The sequence below is a fragment of the Talaromyces atroroseus genome (assembly GCF_001907595.1).
Source record: "Talaromyces atroroseus strain IBT 11181 chromosome Unknown scaffold_10, whole genome shotgun sequence".
Taxonomy (NCBI): Eukaryota; Fungi; Ascomycota; class Eurotiomycetes; order Eurotiales; family Trichocomaceae; genus Talaromyces; species Talaromyces atroroseus.
This window is the reverse complement of record NW_017971442.1, coordinates 946368-965718: the sequence shown is the minus strand read 5'-3', so window position 1 is coordinate 965718 and position 19351 is coordinate 946368. Positions and strand designations below refer to the sequence as shown.

General features: G+C 47.7%; 6 protein-coding genes across 6 annotated transcripts, besides 1 other annotated feature; 2 read left to right on the top strand and 4 right to left on the bottom strand.

The window, feature by feature from the left end:
• Positions 1–196: 196 nt before the first annotated feature.
• UA08_07129 (hypothetical protein) lies at positions 197–3005 on the bottom strand (the record flags this gene model as incomplete). The annotated part of the gene is made up of 2 exons (XM_020262037.1): positions 197–2660; positions 2725–3005. 2 exons carry the CDS (start codon positions 3003–3005, stop codon positions 197–199), a joined length of 2745 nt encoding a protein of 914 aa, XP_020117673.1.
• A 1109-nt stretch (positions 3006–4114) lies between these two features.
• UA08_07128 (hypothetical protein) lies at positions 4115–7040 on the top strand (the record flags this gene model as incomplete). Its single annotated transcript, XM_020262035.1, has 4 exons — positions 4115–4299; positions 4358–4431; positions 4495–4646; positions 4701–7040. The coding sequence occupies 4 exons, from the start codon at positions 4115–4117 to the stop codon at positions 7038–7040; spliced, it is 2751 nt and encodes a 916-aa protein (XP_020117845.1).
• A 1418-nt stretch (positions 7041–8458) lies between these two features.
• On the top strand, positions 8459–10377 carry UA08_07127 (hypothetical protein; the record flags this gene model as incomplete). The annotated part of the gene is made up of 5 exons (XM_020262034.1): positions 8459–8751; positions 8854–9029; positions 9177–9597; positions 9885–9945; positions 10000–10377. The coding sequence occupies 5 exons, from the start codon at positions 8459–8461 to the stop codon at positions 10375–10377; spliced, it is 1329 nt and encodes a 442-aa protein (XP_020117846.1).
• Positions 10378–10385: 8 nt separating this feature from the next.
• Positions 10386–10426: a repeat region (Identified by RepeatMasker using a combination of RepBase library and repeat library created with RepeatScout).
• A 513-nt stretch (positions 10427–10939) lies between these two features.
• On the bottom strand, positions 10940–12707 carry UA08_07126 (hypothetical protein; the record flags this gene model as incomplete). The annotated part of the gene is made up of 6 exons (XM_020262033.1): positions 10940–11178; positions 11235–11744; positions 11935–11958; positions 12008–12159; positions 12382–12431; positions 12501–12707. The coding sequence occupies 6 exons, from the start codon at positions 12705–12707 to the stop codon at positions 10940–10942; spliced, it is 1182 nt and encodes a 393-aa protein (XP_020117839.1).
• A 2205-nt stretch (positions 12708–14912) lies between these two features.
• On the bottom strand, positions 14913–16145 carry UA08_07125 (hypothetical protein; the record flags this gene model as incomplete). Its single annotated transcript, XM_020262032.1, has 3 exons — positions 14913–15036; positions 15114–15806; positions 15901–16145. 3 exons carry the CDS (start codon positions 16143–16145, stop codon positions 14913–14915), a joined length of 1062 nt encoding a protein of 353 aa, XP_020117840.1.
• Positions 16146–16624: 479 nt separating this feature from the next.
• On the bottom strand, positions 16625–18709 carry UA08_07124 (hypothetical protein; the record flags this gene model as incomplete). The annotated part of the gene is made up of 6 exons (XM_020262031.1): positions 16625–17015; positions 17090–17190; positions 17285–17413; positions 17470–18199; positions 18339–18386; positions 18555–18709. 6 exons carry the CDS (start codon positions 18707–18709, stop codon positions 16625–16627), a joined length of 1554 nt encoding a protein of 517 aa, XP_020117837.1.
• Between the last annotated feature and the right edge of the window lie 642 nt (positions 18710–19351).

The window sequence follows — 19351 nt, the reverse complement described above, 5'->3', positions numbered from 1 at the left end:
CAGTGTTAGACTAGCAGGTAACATTGAAATCATACAGGGACAGGATAACAAAAAGGAAGGAATACATTTTCTGAAACATTGAAGGCGTTCGTTAGACTATGGTGGGATGTAAATCATTTATCGGTTGAGAGAGAGGGTATCAAAAAAGGCGTGAGGGAAGGGGAAATAAAAAGGCCTGAACCAAAGAGAACATATTTCAACCCTCTAACAGATCGGCATATGCTTCAAGGCTCGACCCAATCAGGTCAACAATAGCCCAACTCGTGTTTCCTTTGAATGTACGTGCCCAAACACGCACAACGGCAACACTTAATTGCCTGACCTTGAAGGGGTCTTGAACAAATTCGAGATCATGACCATCCGTTGGTACCACCATGTCAGTTTCGTCCATCATGCTTTTGATCCAGAGAAGCAACTTCCGTTCATGGTCAGATAGCCTCTGTTCATTTTGTGTCAATGGGATGGCAAGTAGCCACCTGCTCAGAAGGAATGCACACTCTAAACTGCAGAGCGAGTGCTGAATACTCCAGAAAAATGAATGTGTTCGTGCAACAAAGTCAATTCCAAGTCTTACGGGGATGGAAAGTGCATGAGCAGAGTGAAGAAGAGCCATGATTAGTTTTGGGCTACGCATAATTGGCGGAGATTCATTTAGAGCTCTTGCAATTTGAAAGGGGTCTTGAGTCACTAGATGTCGACATGGCCCCAGGTCCAGGTGAAGTCGGATATAAGCAAGTCCCAGGAGGGCCGTAGAGGTGAACGCAATAGGCCCTGCCGGGTTCTGAGGATCAATGCTTGACCCAGGTGTTCTCTTCCAGCCTGCCTTCCAGGCAGTCAAAGAACTGTCCAATGCTGCTAAATCCTCGGGGCGGAGGCTGGTGTTTGGCATATGCGGTGCCGAAAGGCGTAACTGACGAGCGAAAAATATCTGTTGGATAATGGCGTGTATCAGGATGTAGTTTCCGAGAGGAGAAATGGGACATGGATTCGAAGGTGGTGATTTGAAAAAGAGCTTCGCAAATGCTTCTTGGAACGTGACTACGGGCTCATGCCACGAACGATAAATCCGTCGCCATTGTGACGCATTGCTCGCCTTCCAAATTTCGTGCGCGCATGGCATTCTCAGATTGAGTTCCGAGTTCAAAAGGAGTGGTGGGATGTTATACATTATAGAGTGTAGGTTAAAGAAGCAATATACAATCAATTTCGTGCGTCGGTTGCCTTCCAATCGAGCCCACTCATCCCAAGCCAAGCTCTCAGAGACAATGTTTGACTCTGACAGTCCGTGTTCACGCACTAGCCTGGCGAGGGTACTTTGTAGAGCAAGAATTTCTCGGAGTAACTCGGGTTGTCTTTCCCAGGATGCGAAAACCGTCAAGAGCAGGAACGTGCGAATAATTTCCATATGAGCTTCAGACTCGTCCATAATGTAGCTCATTATTTCCGGTTGGTGGATGTATTTATGGCTCTGGAAGGGGCTATTTGGAGTATTTGAAGCAATAGTCGAACTTCTCTGGGAGGGTGTCGCCGGAACGTAAATGTCCCACGTCGGTGTGGGAACTTGTTTCGCATCCCTCCGGCGAATACGCTCGAACAGGACTGCCTTGGCTGCATGGAAGAGTTCAATCCCTCGACTGTTCTCGAACCTGTAATGGGAGCCCGCGGCAGCAAGAGCCAATGTGAGTTCGGGAATACTCCTCACGACTGAGAGCGTGGGGACATGGATAAAAGGAAGGTGCTCATTCAAGCCATTAATGTAGCCCGCAATGAAGCGTGACAAGGCATGTCTAGAAGGCGGGATAAATCCCCGAGGAAGAACATGTGCAAATTCCTCTAGCCTCGAGAGGAACAACTGTCGATCTGTATTTGAGATATCCCATGCTGGTCGCGGGTTGGTCGGATCATCAAGCAAGCTCGCTCGCTCATCAGATTCATGGGGCTCAGGTTGTAAGGATGGAAGTCGAGACCCAAAGTTAGAAAAGGAGGGAGGCTCCTCTGCCGACCCTCGTTGTTCATTCAATAGGTCTGGATTGAGTCTTTGCTGGCCATAACCCGACTTCGAATCAAATGAAAGGGGGTTGGATAACAGCGGATCTGTCTCGACCGACGAAAAGACGCCTGAATCCCAGTCGGTAGATAATCCGACGCTTTCGAGAAAGACAGTGAAGTCTTGGACTGGGTCCCCGAGATCGGCCAGATCTAGTATTGATGGCTCGACGCTATATGCATCAGCTATGCTTTTCTCCTGTCCAACGGGCTGTAACTGCGGCGACGGGCCGGATGGCACATGCGGCTTTGGCATAGATTCTAGGGCCAATTCCTGTTGGTTCTCAAGGGCCACGTGGCTGGCAGCATGCGAAAGAAGGTTGAGGTCATAGCCCCAAGAAGGATTAAAATGATTCTGATCTATGATTGGTGCCGGATGGACCTGCGCTCCCGGGGGAGGGGGAGGGGGAGGCGGTGGTGGAGGTTGAAGTGGCTGCTGCACTGAGACCGAGGTAGGCATGTCCAGCATGCGAGAGTCGCCATGAGGCGGCTGGATCATAGACGAACTAAGCGGTACTACCGGCTGGGGAGCATCGCTCCCAGTTCGGCGCTCTCCTCGATGAGCAGCAGCTTCCGCAGGGTGCACCAGACGTTCATGTCGGACAAGCAGATCACTGTTTTATCTCAGCTATAGGTTGATGATACCACGTATGTTCCACAGCAGAGGGATAAGCATACCTGCGGGCGAAAGACTTGGAGCAAATGTCGCATGAGAAGGGCTTTTCTTTTGTGTCTGCAACGGCGTTAGCGAGGGTTGTCAACTTGTTGACGGGGGGAGGGGGGTTGTCGTGTAGGCGGGGGGAAGAAGAGGAGCAAAACTGACGCGTGCGGAGATGGCGTTGGAGATGCTCGAGCCGCGCAAACGAGCGATGGCAGTATTCACACGCCAACGACTTGCGATGCGAGGCAGAAGAGGGCTTCTTGCGGGCCTTGTCTGGAGAGGGCTGGTCTGCCTCCATGGCTCAGCTGCAATGGCAAAGGCATCGACTGGACTGCAGGAAGGGATGGACAGAGGAAAGAAAGCTCTACCTCTTAAGCGGGGAAGGAGAAAACTGTGGGGTGAGGGGAGCATAACCACCAACTGGCCAGACACGACTATTGCTACTACTGCCTACCGTGTAGCATAACAATAGCACACCGAGGTTCTTTACACGATCGTCTTGCTGATGTTGCTCTGTTATTGGCGTTCGTTGTGCTGCCAGGAACGCGCTCGTGCCTCAGGCACCAACACTCCTGGACTGCCTAATGCATGCGTCCAGGTCTGTCGACAGGATTATGACACGATAGTAATATAACTAACCATACTTTCATGAGCCGCTTAATTTAGTTTCCTGGACCGAGGGAAAATAATTCTATTCTTGTTTGATGCAGGGTCTTCTGGCTGTATCCATGGCTGAACCGCGCGTTTCAGGCTGTTTCAAACATCAGCACAAGCAGACGGCGAAGGGCAAAACCACGCCTTTCTTCTAATTATCGCGCGTGTAAATAATGCTCATTCAAGGCCGAAATATCAATGAACGAATGGCCAAATGCTGATCTGAGTGCGTCGCTATCTCGTCCGGCGGCGCTGATTAAATCCGCTTAGCCGTGCGACCCCCCAAGACTTCCTCCTTCTTCCTCTTCAGAATCCGCGGTTGTTTGAACATCCAAACCCGCTCTGGGGGGGCGCTTTTTGTCTTTATCGTGCGACCATTTCTCTGTTTCTGGCTTTTCCTTGCCCCCCTTTTCCCATCGCTTAAGTCTTCGCCTCGCTCGACTTTCGCTATTCGCAGAGTTTCAACGCATCGCTATCTGTCTGCCCAACCGACGACCAACGCGGGGAGCAGTCTCCCTCAACGATAAATACCGTGAACCCCAGTGGGCCTTGCACCAAAACGTGATCGTGATAATATTTCCTCGCCTGACTACCTCGTTTATACTCCTTGTCGTTGATTTCGAGGCCGCTGTGGCCATGTTCCGCACCCTCAGTTGACCTGTGGTCGGGTATATCTATCTATCTACCTATATATATAAATGAGCGCAAGTCGGTTATACGTTGGAATCTAGGAAAAAAACAGCAATCTCGACCATGTTGGCTTCGAAGACAACATACCCACCTGCCTTGGGTCTCTCTGCTTCCCAGGCGACCCCTTCATATCAATCGACAGGCTTTCTTCGAACCGAAACTCCGTCGCTCGCAAGCGACGCGGGGCTTTTTGTTTCGCCCACCGAATCCGAGTTCTCAGATGTCCATGATAGATTAGATTCAGTCCGGTAGGTGTTGTCGGTCATCTCCCGTTGGCTAGTTTTGATGCTAACCACGCAGTTTAAGATCGTGGGATGAGCAAAAGGTCGCCGAATGGCTGCACAGTATAAGATGTGGGCAGTATGAGCCGCTGTTCAAGGGTATGCCTGCTCTGCGCATCCCTTATCAAACGTCGGATTGCTTGTGCTAATCACTATGAGTAGCAAATAATTTTAACGGGGATAATTTGCTCGAATGTGATCAGAAGATCCTCCAGGAGATCGGAATCAAGAAGATTGGTGACCGGGTCCGTATTTTTGTCGCTATCAAGCAATTAAGAAATAAAACTATCATCAGCCGCAAGCCGCACAGTCTAGTGAGTATCTCGAGATCACCAAGCGCAATTTCTATGGTTGCTGACAGGTCTTAGGACCCTCTTACTGCCCTCGAAGCTACGACCTACACACCTTTGTCGACTTTATCAACTGATGCTTATTCTTCCTCGACTTCCCGCAGCCAAACCCATCCAGGCAATAAACGGTGGTCTCGTCAACTAGATTCCCTGGGTGGCAGATCTACATCGCGTCCTTCGTCTCCTCTAACCACAGAGGATAGAATACGAGCATTCCGATACAATACTAGCCCAGTAGACGGCTCGCGACGAGAGGGTGGTCCGGGATATTTCAGTCATCCGTCTTCCGCTGGATCGGGGCACCGCTCAGCTACTTCTGGCGATGCTTCACAGTCATTGCACTTGAGACAAAACCCAAGCATTGATGGCTTGACGATAGGCTCTCTCCCCGCAAACTCTCACGTCATTCGGGTAATCTATACTGGCGGACAGACAAAGGCTATGAACGTCAAAAATTGCAAGTCGGCGGACGAAATATTGCTTTATGTGCTCAGAAAACTACAGCTTCCAGAGTATCAATATCGCAACTATTGCTTCTATGTCTTAGATGGCCTGGAACCAAACCCAGCAAATTGTAGACGGGTGACCGATTCTGAATTAATGAGAATCTGCGAGGGCTCGCAGAAATCAGAACGCGGCCGTCTCATTCTACGAAAAATCCACGCTGGGGAGCCTGATGCCGACGAACTTCGCCGTGCAGCTCAGCTCGCTCTCGATGAGAGTCAGGCAACTCATCTCAACGCTTTGAGCAGCTCTAATCCCCGCAACCAACTCAAAATCCAGCAACTGACAGGAGAGCCGTGGCACAACATAAAGCAACCAATCTCTCCGCTGACGTCTTCGAGGCATATCCCAAATGATGACCATGATGCTTCTCCCACGTCTTCTGTCATGGAGCGTCCATCTGCGTCAAAGCTGCGCTCTTTCTTTGGTGCCCGGCCTCCGAGTGAAATGATTATTCACGAGTTGACTTCGTATTTCCCGAGTCATCAGCGAGAGGACATTGAGAAAACGATGCGTCTTTCTGTGCGAAGATCCCAGCGATTGAGTCGAGCTGCGAGCCGCCTCAGCGTTGTCAGTAACATCAGTTTTGCATCAAGCTTGAAGGACGCACCACCCATTCCCAGCATTGCCGACACATGGCTTACTGGAGGCCAAGCTGCGCGCCCGTCACGACCGTTATCAGTCGTGAGACCTCATCTTCCTCAGGCCTCGTATCGAGATTCGATTGCTTCGAGTTCGTTGCAGCCACTCCAAGAAGAGTCTCCAATTGAACCATCACCAATTGAACCAGATCGCAAGTCTTACGTATCGTTCGGAAGTACGTCCGACCCTATGGTTGGTGACACGATGTCAAACCAAAGGAGCTTCCTCGATGAAACATTAAGTGTCGCAGCCACTGATGGCGGAGGCTCCCTGAATGAACGCCTGAGTATGATCGTAGCCGATGACGGCGAGGAAGAGGACGTCGGCCTCGCAGACTTCTTGGCAGGGGACAACTTTGCGGCCAAGAACTGGATGAAAGGTTCTCTCATTGGTGAAGGCTCATTTGGAAGTGTCTACCTCGCTCTGCACTCAATCACTGGTGAGCTCATGGCGGTGAAGCAAGTTGAACTCCCGTCGGCGACCAAAGGCACGGAGTTTGACAAGCGGAAGAACACCATGGTTACAGCCCTGAAGCATGAGATTGAGCTTCTTCAAGGACTGCACCATGCCAACATTGTCCAATACCTCGGTACCTCCGCGGATGACCACAACCTGAACATTTTCCTAGAATACGTGCCTGGAGGTTCGATTGCCGAAATGCTCAAACAATACAACACCTTCCAAGAGCCCTTGATCAAGAACTTTGTCCGTCAGATTCTCGCGGGCTTATCTTACCTACATAGCCGGGATATCATCCACCGTGATATCAAGGGTGCCAACATCCTCGTAGACAACAAAGGCGGAATCAAAATCTCAGATTTCGGTATTTCAAAGCGCGTGGAAGCATCCGCCATGCTGGGATCGAGCGCAGTCAGTGGCAAGGGCCATCTGCACCGCCCCTCTCTCCAAGGAAGTGTCTACTGGATGGCCCCCGAAGTCGTGCGACAAACAGCACATACCAAAAAGGCCGACATCTGGAGTCTGGGCTGTCTGATTGTGGAAATGTTCATCGGCGCTCACCCGTTCCCCGACTGCAGTCAGTTACAAGCTATATTCGCCATTGGTAACAATCAAGCTCGACCACCGGCGCCTGAGCACGCCAGCAAGGAAGCTCGTGCATTCTTGGATGTTACGTTTGAAATCAATCACGAGAAACGGCCTAGTGCTGATGACTTGTTAGAAAGTCCTTTCCTTGCTGCGTCCGTTGCATGAAATATTTTTGTCTTTCTTCTTCTTCTGCCCCCCCTTTTTTTTTCTTTCTTTTTTTTTTTTTTTTTGGATAAATACCGTTTATTTAAATATATATTTCTGTATGTATGTGTATTATGTTTTACCGTTGACGATATATACCTACGCGAGCCCGACTTTCGACTTTTGACTTTGCAAAGTCGTGGTTTACTTGTTGCTGGACTAGCATGATGCGATGTGATTTCTTCCTCCGAGCCCAAAACCACGTGCGTGAATGAATATTAGAGTTATTTCGTAGAGTTCTAACTTTTAATAAGCTGCTGTAAAGAAAGCTTTGCCTTTTTCTCCCACCTCTGCTTTTCTTGTCATATTGACTTTGGGGAGTCTGATTCTACTCATCAATGATCCCACCTCGGTTATATTCGCTTATATATATATACTTCAATCTTTGCAGCGGGATTTTCAATTTACCCTGGATATTTTACATGACTTGTTGAAAGCTTCAAAAATCTTTTAATTGCTATATGACTGAATGGCTATTCCGCGTATTTTAGCAATACTAGACGGCATCAGGTTGCTGAAATTGAGCATCTGGCTGGCGTTGAGGGTAAACTGGCGATTTCTTGTCTTCGGAGACTCCTTCAGGATAATTCGTGATGAACCCCCATTTGCAATGCGGGATGCGAACCTGCCAGCGGCCTTCCCATTGTTTTCAATCTGTTGCCAATCCGAGCAGTTGCAAGTATTGTTATTGCTTCATCGCCATGACCAAGTCCAACATAGATATTGATTTCCCAAAATACTCGACATACGTTATGTTCTGGATCTGGACGGCTGATACACTAACCCTAACCCGGTTAGGCCCGCAATCCTTTCTTATCCAATTAGAAGCTGTCTATAGACCTCCATAGTCTTAATCCTGCCTTAGCGGAGCTCGGAATGTTTTCGGACTGACTTTCGGAACTCAGACACCGACCTCTTCTCAAGTCCGTCACCCTCGAAACGACGTATTCCCAAAAAAAAGAAGAAAAAGAAAAGAAATTCACCCCCCTGTGCGAATGCACGCTTGACATTGTGGCGAAGAAAGGGCTTTGTTTAACAAGAACTACAACATCATGTCAATTCCCTCCCTATAGACAACCTCTAGTTTGGGCTCAGGCTAACTATACAGCAGGAGCTCTTCGCGTCGTCGAAATGGCATGCCCGCCAGCTGCGAGCCGTGTCGACGCGATAAAGTGAGGTGTGACCACAAACTGCCTGTTTGTACTCGCTGCCAGCGGCGCCGCATTACCAATGGATGTTTCTACCATCCCGCACCGCTGACTCGGCGAAGAATACTCTCACCAACGCCAGTGGCTCGAACACGTCCAAGGACTTCCAGACTTGTAGAGACACCGAACGCTCCATCTAATTCGGAGCAGCACGATTCATACCCGGAGATAATGTCTCCTCTGTCTTTGAGATACCTTGGTCCTACCAGTTTCGCCGCAGAGTTTGGAGCTGATAGTGGCTCGCCTGATGACCTTAGCATCGACTCCTCATCTGCTGCAATCGAGAACTCAAATAGACTGCAACCGTATTGGTTTGAGAAAATTGCTGAAATATTGATGCTTCTGGAGGACTTTTCGTCCATTGAAAGACTTGTCTCGGACTTCTATGCTCTGAGTCTAGCTCCTGTGATCCCTGCACCATTTGTGCTTAATACGTTCCCATCGATTCGCAGGCTGTGTAAAGAGTATGTGCCTGCGAAAGTCATACGCTTAGCTTCAAAGTTAGTGGAAAATACTTCAAAGACCTTTCATATACCTACTTCAACCCAAGGTTGCGACTTTCACAGGTTATACACCGGCGTCGATTTTCGTCTCGAGATATTGGGGATAATATTGTCGCAAGCGGGTCGAAGTACGCAATTTGGAATAGGCTTTGGGACATTTGCCATCCGCGGAGAATCTTACACACGCATGCAGCTTGCTCGAAGAATGTATTCTGCAAGTGAGGTCATATTACAGGTCTGTAAGATGCTGACACCTACGAACGATCTGTTTCTTTGGCTAGTATATGAAAATATGGCATTGTCAGATATTATCCATGGCGCTTCAAGTCAGTATTCTCTTCCAAACACTACAAAAGTAATATGTCTGATATCACTGAATTGAATAGGCGAGACTCTGTGGGGTCAACTTGGTGATCTTTCAACCAGGATATTTGCTCTCGGCGTCCATAGAGAAACACAAGGGTCATCCAGCATACCACCGTTTCTGGCCCAGATGCGTAAACGACTCTTTTCCGCATCGTATCGGATCGATAAAAACATAGCAACTTTCCTGGGTCGTCCCCCGCGACTATCTTCCAAACATTCGGATTGCGGGCTACCGCTGTGTATTGACGACGATATGTTCAATGCTTCAACTCATGCTTTCAACCAGGCGATAAATGATACTGATGAACAAGGATGGCGTGTGCAGCCGACCTTCTGTCCCACTGCATGGATCCGACTCCAATGTTCAATTGCTATGTTTCGTGAAGAGATCTTAGATATTTCTATCATGCCTCTCAAACCAGAGACCGTCCAACAATTGCAGTTAGTTCGCATTCTTCCAACTCCTTAACTCAGTTCTTATCTTCTAATGAGCGGAGAAGTGATATTTCACGTCGCTGTAAAGAACAATGGGAATCACACCCTTCGTATCTCCGTTTTACACCAAACGCCTGCAACGAGAATGGCAATGAATTCATTCCTTCCATGATCGTTCTTTCCTATCTTACCCATCTATACAATGAGTTTCTGATCCAGAAGCTTCTAGCCAGACAGCATCATACTCTCAATACCTCGCTACTCTTCGTGAGCTGGCAAATTTTATCAACTAGTCTGTCGCTGAGCCGCATCTGTGGCCATATGCGTAATATCTATGTTGATCTAACACCTAGTGTATGTCTTAATGACTACGATGTGAAGGAAATTGATCTAATATGTACATCGCAGATCCGGCTGTATGGCTTCCCAGCTGCCGGCGTCCTGATTGAGGCCCTTCATAGGGAAGTCAGCTCCGGCATTACATTTGAATTTCCCATCCCACGACCCGAGATTCTACGTAATCTATGCGTCTTTGTTGCCCATATCGAGTCGGCGGAGCAACCTAGGAACAGGAGCGACACTCTGTTCAAGCGTGCGTCGAAACACTTCGCGAGCGTCATTGATGAGGTGATCGGGTCAAAATTGGTTGCCAATAACAATAGTCTACCTTCAAATACTCATGAATCTGCCGCTGCGTGGGACCAGGATGATTCTATGGATTTTATGAGAGACTTCATTCAAGTAGAAAGTATGGATTTTGGAATAATGTTTGATCAGCTAGTTTGAATCCAGTGTGATGATGATGATGATGATGATGATGATGATGATGATGATGTTATAAGATTCTTGATGCCGCTTGTTATACGAGCATGTGAGATGTGACCTGAAATGGACGACATAGTTACTCCGAACATTGCGCTGCTTCTACAGCATCCGCGTATAGTTTTACGATCTCCTCTTTGCCAACGTCTCAAGCTTGAGTCGACCTCTGGGGCTTCTTAACACTTCCCCATCCCAGGCCCCAACTGAGCACGAAAGCAGCGGCTGCAGTTCCAGAAACCATGTAAAAAACATGCTGAACGCTACTATTATATGACATAATCACGCCCTGCACACTCGCGGGAGGTATAGACGCTGATGATCGGATTCCAGATACGCCGGCCGATATAACCTGCGCGGCAGAAACGCCCGGTGCGTAATGGGGCAGAGAGTTTTGAAGTCCAGTATTGAGCACTGTCTCGGCAAAGGAAATCCACAGTGCGCCACCAAAGTTCTGGCAGAAATAAGCTATGGCCATGCTGACAGCAATTTCGGACGCGGAGATATTATTTTGGATTGCCATGAGCGGCTATTTCGCCAACAAAGTGGAAAGAAAGTCAGTTGAGTACTTGATCAAATGTATCCGAACATCATGAGAGGAATCTACCATCTGAAGAGCGCAACCTCGTCCGACCCCGGCAATAATCTGATAACAAATCCATGTGGCAGTACTCGTTGACGGGGTGAATGTGCTCATTAACCCAGCTCCGACTGCCGCTAGAACCGTGCCCAGGACTGTAGAAGGCAAGTAATACCCAAGGCGAGTCACTGTTTTTATAGGAATAGTTAGCAACTGCTTTCCAGGCAGGGATCTTCATAAATACCTGCTAGACCGCTCAGAATCCCAGCGGTCATTTGCCCTATAACCCCTGGCAGCATAAACACGCCACTGAGAGTTGGAGGTTTGTTTCGCACGCCTTGGAAATAAATTGCGAGGTAGTACGAAGTTATCAGGCTATTCGCATATAGGAAGAACAAAGTCAAACAAGAACAAAACATAACCCGCTTTCTAAGCAACTCAAGAGGGATCATCGCTGAGCGTCCCTTGTTATATTCCCAAGCCAAAAACAAAGCGATATTGCCGGCGGATCCACAAAAGAGGCCGATGACGATAGGGCTGCCCCATGAATACGTTGATCCCCCCCATTCAAGGGCGAGAAGAAACATGACCAGGGCTGGAGAGAACAGCAAAAAGCCCACAATATCGAGATCATGGAAAAGAGAGGTGAAGGTCATCATCGTCGGCTCTGCCCTGCGTAGGCTGTATTTGGGCAATGGCACAAAGATTAGAGCAGCCATAGCTAGCCCACCGACAGGAAGATTGATGTAGAAGCCTGTTTATTTTTGTTTTTTGTTTTAATGACTCATTAAGCGAGAGGAATGTGGAATTTGTGTACATACACCATCTCCAACTTAAGTATTGTGTTAATGCGCCTCCTATTAAAGGGGAGATAACAACGCCTATTTGCCCGCCTGCGAGGATCAGTATCGAAACTAGGCAGACATGGGAAGTGAAAAGCATACAGGACGCGACAATGCCAAAGTAAGCTATTTTGGGATGGTTAGTAGAGCTTTGTGGCTGTTTTGAAGAACGTACTTGGTCTCTTTGCAAGAGGTACAGAAGCAGATAGTATTGTTGCTGCACCATTTCCCACACCCGAACTGCCCATGCCTGCAATTGCTCTTCCGATAATGAACATGCTGGAGGAGGTTGAAGTGGCACAAATCAATGAACCGACTTCAAATAGACTAAAGAATGCCAAATATGTATACTTGACACAGTATCGTCAGTGGCTAGAGTGGTAGAATAGGTTAGGTTTATGATAAGCAACCTTGATATTCAATTGCGCAAATAGTTTGCCTGATATAGGCTGCAGAGCACAGCTTGTAGTAAGTCAGTACATCGATACGTATGTAGATTGAAGACTTCTAGTGGAAAATGACCTTGTTATTAAATATGCACTCCCGTACCAACCGACATCATCAACAGAGTGAAATTCGCTCGTGATATTCGGCGTCGCCTGTTGTTATTTTCTCTCAATCAGCAGACACACACACATGAGTGATCGAAGTACTCGCTCTGTGCTCACCGTAGCAATTATGGACATATCGAGCATTATAAGCAAAGCAATTGAGATGGTTGAAGCTAAGACTACGGCGAGTCTCAACCCATTTACAAATTGGGCTTCATCTTCCGTCTCTTCTCCCACTCTATCCACACTGGCCATGGTTGGGCTAATGTGACTGTCGACACCTTCGAGCGGTGGGTTTTTAGATTCGGCCTCACTCGGAGCCATTGGCATATCGGAAGCAGATTTGGAGCAAGCTGTTCGTCCCCTTATGCGCAGTGTTGATGTTCAGTACGGATGAGTATGCAGAAAATCTGTTTCGTTTCGCTCGAGAATAAATTGTAGCAAGAGGAATGAAAATGATTATGAGATACGGAGAGCAAGTAGGCATGTGGTAGTATTTAACGAGTAGGAAGGGCCCAGCGTACATCAAAGAGGAGAGAGATCTCCAACTCCGAAATCAACTCCGAAACCAACCCCGAGATTTCTATTGATGCAAACACACACAAAACTCCGTGTTTGCTTCGGAATACAAGAAAATATTCATTTCTATACCATGTCCTGCTGATTTAATGAGTCATGGACGTTTCATGTGTTGATCTGATACAGTCGCTGGCTAGGGTTTATATATATCGTTGAAGAACGGGCAACATAATGCCGATTTTTCACCTCAAATTAGATAGATTGATAGTTTTGAGTCATTATAGACCCTACGGCCTTATATGATTCCATGGAGCAGGATTGTCGATTTCGTCGTGGTGAGAATACCCAGTCTTCAGATGTTGCACGTTTACAAGTTTCCCAAAATGGCAGCCACGGTCCCATGATAAGGAAAGCCCTAAGTCGATACTAAACATATATATATATATAGCCCCTGCCAAGGTGGCAGGTCTCTCGTAACATGAATTAGTTCAACAACTTCATCTACGTATACTTTGTGCCCAAGTCGATTTTTTTGAGTTAATAAGACACGCCATAGTACGTTTTCCAACATCACCCGATTCTACTGTTGCTGAGTTGGGGCGATAATGATGATAGAGGCATAAGATGCTGGATCATAAGTATGTATTCCTTCGACACGAAAGCCTGATTGTGCCGCCAAGTCTTTCCATTGCTGTGCACGGCGTTCTTTACCTGCAAATACCATCATCAGTGAATGTAGAAATATTGTGCAGACGGATGTACGGCAAGCAGTTCAAGGAATTCAACCCTATTGGCTCAAACTTGGAACATCCCCACCAGGACCCTGCAGGAACAAGGTTTTGGTTGGCTACGCAGGCTCGTAAGTTACATGTATATACATGAATGCTAATCACGGCCTTCCTGATGCTCTCTGTCAATTTCGGGAATTTCATAGGGACAGCTCCGCAATAGAAGGTATTCGAGGACATCATTTGTGAGAACTACAAGCAATCCCTCGATCCGAATATATATATTTTGACGGCAATATTTGCAAATCAGAGCCGGTATAGAGTGAGCTTGCTTTGATAAGTGGATAGAAGAACACGCTTGATGTATTACCAGGCATGAGCCTCTCCATCTGTTCAAACAATAACTGAGGCTTCAAACAGCCCTTGCTCTGACCATGCCTTATAGTGTTCTAGCAGATAAAATTAGACGAAGGCCTTTTGTTATCCTTTCTACAGCGGCGACAGCTTCGTGTGAATGCTGGCCGAGAGTTCTCTGTGCGGAAGCCGTGGCTTGTTTACAACGCCATTATACCGATTATTACAGGTTGGTTCAACTGGCCTCTCCGCCTGATTTGGTTGACAGGGGTATTCCGAGCACCCGGAGGTGGTGGCCAGTTTGCTACGTTCATGCTAATGACTATCATAGCGGACGTATTCAATGAGGAACAAAGGTACTTGAGCTCTCTAGTTTGAAGAAAAAAAAAAATCGTATATTAACTCGAAGCAGAGCTACATCTCTATTTTGTTTGGTCTCATTGCCTATTATCGCCGAGAGGGTAGCCACTCCTATAGTTAAGTGCAACCACCATGATTATTAACTCGTGGATTCCATTCATGCTCAGCCCAATTATTGTTCTTGTCGGAGCCGCATCCACTGTCATATTGACTGTTATAACTAGTCTACGGTGTAGATAATGCAAAGGTTTTGTTCTCTTCTTGTTTAAATAAATAATAATCTCATTGCTATCAGAATCAACTAGAGTAGGTAGGCTAGTAGATTTATATATTACACTGTAATACACATATCCGTTGTTCGATGGAATATTGCTTGCGTTCCGGTCAACCGTAGGTTATTGCTCCAAAAAGGTATTCATACATCTATATACTACACGGGGTGAATGAAATAGGAACACGCGAAAATAAAAAAGAAAGAAAATGGCCGATTGCTTATATCGCCGAAATGAATCGACAGTCATTCCTCCGCCAACTTCCCGGCTTCCATATTCCTGCCTTTGGGATTTGGTTAATTAACATGTTTGCCATAGAATGGAATTCCCAGAGCACTGAGCAGTAGCCTTGCGTCTTTGTCGGTGGTGGCAGATGTGTGAAGGGTGATGTGACAACCAGGGATCATTTTTGTAGGATACCTGAGAGAGAATAGATGTTAGTATATTATCCTCAAAAAGGTGATGAATATATGTAAACGTATAAAAAGACAACTCACATATCGTAATTGACCTCTATTTCTGGGAAAAGGGCCATTTCCTCAGGCTCCAAGCCAAATGTGATGTTCCCACTGCTGTCACCGCTGCTTCCCTTGACACCCTTCCACTCCTTGATTTTGGGCAGGACAACATCGACCAATTTTCCAAGGAAATGATGCATATTCTCGGAATACAGCTCAGCCTTGACGGCAACCGAGTCCCTTCCGGGAACAATGCCCCAAGGACCAACACTGGTTCTGGATTTGAAGGTCTCAACCCGGACATTCGAGATGGCTTGGACAGCCATTCCAGCAACGTGAAGCCATTGGGAGCCTTCTGTAGCAGCGTGCTTCACGTAACTGTGGATTGTGATCCGCTCAACTTTAGGCAAGTTCCGGAACGTGACGGGTTTCCGCAAGAGTCGCAAGACATCACCACCACGTGGCCCGCGCAATGGTCGGTTCTTGTGATATGGCGAACTGTCGTCCCATGAGCGTAAACGCGGCGCTTTGACTGGTGCTTGAAACCCCGGTGGCTTGTGGACGTAACAGAGCGTCAGAATATCCGAGGCAATCGTCGACTCGTAAGTTTGCTGCACACGCGGCAGAGAAAACGGCCCAGGGACGAACTGCCGTGAAGAAGGATCGGAGGGGGGAGGAGGCCTATGAGGATGAAGGGGTCCTCGATCGTATTTTGGAGAACGGAATTGATACCTAGATGGGTCAGTCAAGAGCAAAACTGGCTATCCTGCGCTTCGGGATGACCCTGGATAGTATATCTGTCGTTGAACGAAGGGAATGAACATACCGACTGCGAGGAAGTTTCTTCTGTGCTGCCCTTGCCCGCGCAACAGGATTATATGACTTTATAACGGAATCCGGAACAGGGGCTGCAAAAGAAGACGCGGGTTCGACTTCAACCACCGAGGCTGGGGCGGATGCAGCTTGGTTCGAGGCATTGCGTATGGGAAAGGAGAATTGTTGATATTTATAAAGCCTTGATGGGCGCAGAAGGGCCCTATGAAGGCATTTCGAGGGCTCGCGAGCAGCCATCGGGTCTGAGGTCAGGAGTCTTCCCGATTCTTAGAATCATGAATCGTCTCCAGAAAAATGTTCCCGGACCGAAAGGGTAAGCTGGCTCCACTCGGAGTTGTATCACGTGACCTGACAGACACGCGCCAATCAGAGTGCCGTCCGGTGTACCTCCATCTCCTGTCAATCTCTTTGGAGATGCAATGCAGGAAGTTTGTCTATGCGTTTTATTTTCTACCCTGGTTGATAATTTGCTATTAAGCCTTTTATTCTGTTGATGGTTCATCCATCCCTGTGTCCCACTGCGTATCTACTCCGGCTCAATGGGTTGCGCAAATACGCAATTAGCCATGAAACTGCAGTAAATGCGGTAACATAGTCGAAGACTTAGTCTAATCTTATTTAGCGAAAAGAATGATAGAAGTCATACTTCGTGATAGCTATCAAGGTTGTGTTGGTCTGAAACCATTTCCCCGTAGGGTGTCTGTCCTCTAACGTGTCTACCACGCCTCATTCATGCCAGCCAGCGATCGCCACTGCTGAAAAGGCATGACCGTCCACAGCAGCGAGCCCAGAGAATCCAAGCCATCACACCAATTAAGAATGTCAGGCACAACATTAATTTTTTGATCCCGCGACACGTCCCTCAGAGCGCCCGCTTGATCTAGCTCTAACAAATCCCCTATGGTCAAGATCTTTTTGGTCTGACGCCGGGAAAGGTACCTTTCATATTCGGTTCTCCAGACGAAATTTGACTGTGCCTCCCAAAGATCTCGTGTCGCTGGGAGTGGGATGTTTTCAAGATTGTAGCTGCATGCATGGTATACGCTCCTCTCTGGCTCCAAGAGACAATCCATCATAAGGTCGATAATCACAAGCAAGGTTATTGTTCTATCATACACCCATGCACCCAGTGTAAGTGAGATCGCTATACGCATTGCTGATGGTTGGGGAACATATCATACCTTCTCACACTCTCTTCATGAACCCACTTCGACCATAGAGGGGTCTCGTGTATGGTGTCAGTTCCTGGCTTGTTTCTTTGACCGACGCTCATGCAAATATTCTGGTTCGCAGTCAGTCGAGAAAGAAATCTAAATTAACTCTGTAGTGCTCTCTGTCATTCTTTGTTTCCCGTCAACGTCAAATCATCAACTCACAATCGTGGTGGTTAAGAGAGAGGAAGCTTCATTGGCCTCACTGGTTTCGACATCTTGAGCTTGGAGCAGTACATAGATTGCTAAGCATTGTAAAGCAGCGAGCTGCTGGTATATGTCGAAACTCTCATGCTGTGCAAGGAGTTAGATTCCTATATTCTTTGGTCGGATGTTCGGATAATGCTGACCTCTTTTTGCAGCCTCTCTATCTCGGCATATATCGTCTTCCATACAAATTCGGAATTTTGTGCCGTTCGAGAGTAGAACATCTCTACTGTGCCGGCGCATATTGCCAACTCCTTGGGAAGGCAACAGTGTCTCCTGCTTTTCACACAATCGAACGCGAGCTCTTCATGCAGGTGGCACGGCGGACAGATGAACGGTGGTAGACGGTCGCCTTGTATCATCATTTTTGGAAAGCTCGCTAGTTGCCCTAGAGCTATCCTGCTTAGTGCACTGTGCCTGAGTACCCGCCGTGCCTGAAAGGTTCGGCGAGGTGGGAGCAACTGGGTGGACGTTGGTGAGGGTACATGAGCTGTGATGTCTGAGCCTGGCACCGCGATCGCGTTGTCCAAATTATACTGATTCGAGACATTTTGATGATTGTCTGGGATTCCCATAATTGCAACATCGGATGTCTCTGCCTCGATCTCGGAGAATCCTTGTACCCCAATCCACGGAGCAGACATGGCGGGCATGTCTAAAGCCGGACCTAGCTTTGGCATGCTAAACGATCTTTCAGCAGAACTGTCGACGACGACATTCCAGTTTAGATCAGAACTGCCAGGAATGATATTCGCGGTCTGAAGTGGGGGATTCGTGGGCATAGATGTTATGTCACTGGGATCTCCCAGTTGGGGAGCATTCTCTGGTAGTTCCTCCAACATCCCTAACGATGTGGACGGTGTCCGAGAGGTCCTGAACACTGGCGTATATGCGTATGGGACCCTGTTGTCAATCCTCCAATCATAGACGCAGCGTATGCCTCTCTCCGCGCAGCGTGAGCAATTAGGAGTTTGCCGGTTGCATCTCAACTTAGATTGCCTGCAACACACACAGGACTTTTTCCTTGAGAGCGGCATTCTTTGAGTGAGATAGAATGATACTCCACAAACTCAGTTATGTTTAGTCCACTCTTAACCCTTGGACTCCGTTGAATTGAACACTGCTTGCGAATAACCAATTGACGCTTCTACGAAGTCCGCGGAATTCGGGTGGAGCCTGCCCGTGCTGGAAAGAGACCGCAATATTACGCATAAATGCTGGTTCTTACCCAGTGCTGAGTTTGGTCTGCTCAATGTCAGTTGAGCATGCGAGGTCAAACGCCAATAGCGCGTAAGTGATATTGATCGCGAGTTGGGTTGAAGCCTGAAGGTCTTCGATACAACCTTCCAGAAGGCCCACTCGGAGTTGAGGTGGGTCCAGCATGAAATCTAAGAGTTGTTATTGGTCAGGGGCACTGCTAGTCACGTTAGGGCTAACTGCCTGTCTGGGACATCATCGATGACGATTATGAATGCTTCAAAACCGCGCAACTTGGCTTTGGCTTGTATCATGAGCCTGTGTGACATGTGGTAATTCCAAGGTAAGCCCAATCGGGCCCGCAAGAGTGCTCCAAGGGACAAAGCTCTGCATATACAGAGTTCAAGGCCTTGAAAGCAACCAAAAGCATTTCGTTCGACCACACTACTTCAGTTCCAATTTCATCCTACACCTGAATAAATACACTACAAGGTAATTACAATTCGTGTTGATACGTATTGTCGGTCTAAGCACTGTCGTCTCCTCCGGCCCATGCTACACAGCTGGGGACTTGTTCACCTCGCCTCTCTTACCAGCTCTCTACATTACAAAGTCGTTGCTCTGTGCAACTCCACCGTTAATAAATCCCGCAAGTCAATATAGCAGAACAAGCTCAACCCTGCAACCACCTATCTATCTCTACCTGGCATGGGATTCCGGAAGACTTAGAATACTCTGTGGATGTGGATTCTGGACCAGGCCGTGTCAGTATAGGGCTCGGTCATGGTACGTGCTTTCAATTCAATTCACTGATGAAATTTATCTTGG